The sequence below is a fragment of the Pseudomyrmex gracilis genome, unplaced genomic scaffold, assembly GCF_002006095.1.
Source record: "Pseudomyrmex gracilis isolate BER0280 unplaced genomic scaffold, ASM200609v1 scaffold_3502, whole genome shotgun sequence".
NCBI classification, from domain to species: domain Eukaryota; kingdom Metazoa; phylum Arthropoda; class Insecta; order Hymenoptera; family Formicidae; genus Pseudomyrmex; species Pseudomyrmex gracilis.
Window position 1 is genome coordinate 3,982 of NW_018024086.1, and position 1,252 is coordinate 5,233.

Here is a 1,252-nt window from a genome sequence, read left to right on the forward strand (position 1 = left end):
CTTGAGATCTTCCTGCAAAATGTGAATGTTTAAATTTTATTCAATTTAATGGCGATTATGGCTGTCATTCATGTTTGTGTAAAGGCAAAAACATTAAAATTAATTCTCGAGATCATGTACATGTTTTTCCTTTTGAAAATAACTTAACTTTAAGAACATCTCAACAATCGATTGAATTCGCAACTAGAGCAAGATCAGACAAGCCTTTTATGGGAGTAAAAGGTCATACAGTTATATCAAAAATAATGCTAAATTTTATTAATGGAATAGCAATTGATCGTATGCACTGCGTTGATGGTGGAGTGATGAAAAAGCTGATGATATTATTTTTTGATCAAAAATATTCACATACTCCGTTTTCCTTGTACTCAGTTATTGATATTATTAATAGACGATTAACAAGTATAAAGCCACCAAAATTCATTCATTGTATGCCGCGTACAGTTGTAGATTTACTGCATTGGAAAGCATCTGAATTAAAATGTTTTTTCTTTTATTATTTTGTTCCCGTTTAAGGCCCAGCTCGCTATGGCCCCAACCAGTTTTAGAACCAAAAACAACTTGNAAAACGTGGCGGATTTTCTAAAGAACGCCATTACAAACGCCTTTGAATTAAACTGCTCACCAAAACCCAGGAATCCGGTGAACAAGATCCACTGGTGGAATAAAGAGCTCGCTAAGCTCAGATTGGATACGAGAAAGAAATTCAGTAAGGCGAAAAAAACAGGATTTGCAGTACACTGGGAGGCCTTTAGAAGCTCCCAACGAGAGTACAGCAAGGAAATTAAGAAATCAAAATGCAAAAGCTGGAGACGTTTCTGTNAAAGCATTGAGAGCGCCCCGGAGCCATCCAGGCTTCACAGAATCCTCAGCTTGGACCACCGTCCTCAATTAGGCTGTCTCAAGCTCCCAACGAGGAATGTCACTGAGGAGGCAACGGACACATTGAAACATCTACTAGAAGTCCACTTCCCAGGTTTTGATCATAACATACAACCCTGCCGACCGCAGCCTAGGGAATATAAACCCAGGGACTGGCGTCTGGCAGCTGAGGTTGTCTTTCCAAAGGGAGTTGAGTGGGCTGTTAAGACCTTCTCTCCCTATAAATCACCTGGACCAGATGGAATCTACCCGGTTCTTCTCCAAGAAGGGCTGGGGATTCTCATAGGTCCACTCACAAAAATCTTCAGGGCTAGCATAACCCTAAGACACGTCCCCCAGGCTTGGGGTGGCACAAGAGTAGTCTTTATAC

At 40.7% G+C, this 1,252-nt stretch overlaps 1 protein-coding gene across 1 annotated transcript; it reads left to right on the plus strand.

Annotated features, from left to right (window-relative positions):
• Positions 1–528: 528 nt before the first annotated feature.
• Positions 529–1,239, plus strand: LOC109863184 (the record flags this gene model as incomplete). Its single annotated transcript, XM_020443400.1, has 1 exon — positions 529–1,239. A coding segment is annotated over exon 1 (711 nt), but the record flags the coding sequence as incomplete, so codon positions are not given.
• Between the last annotated feature and the right edge of the window lie 13 nt (positions 1,240–1,252).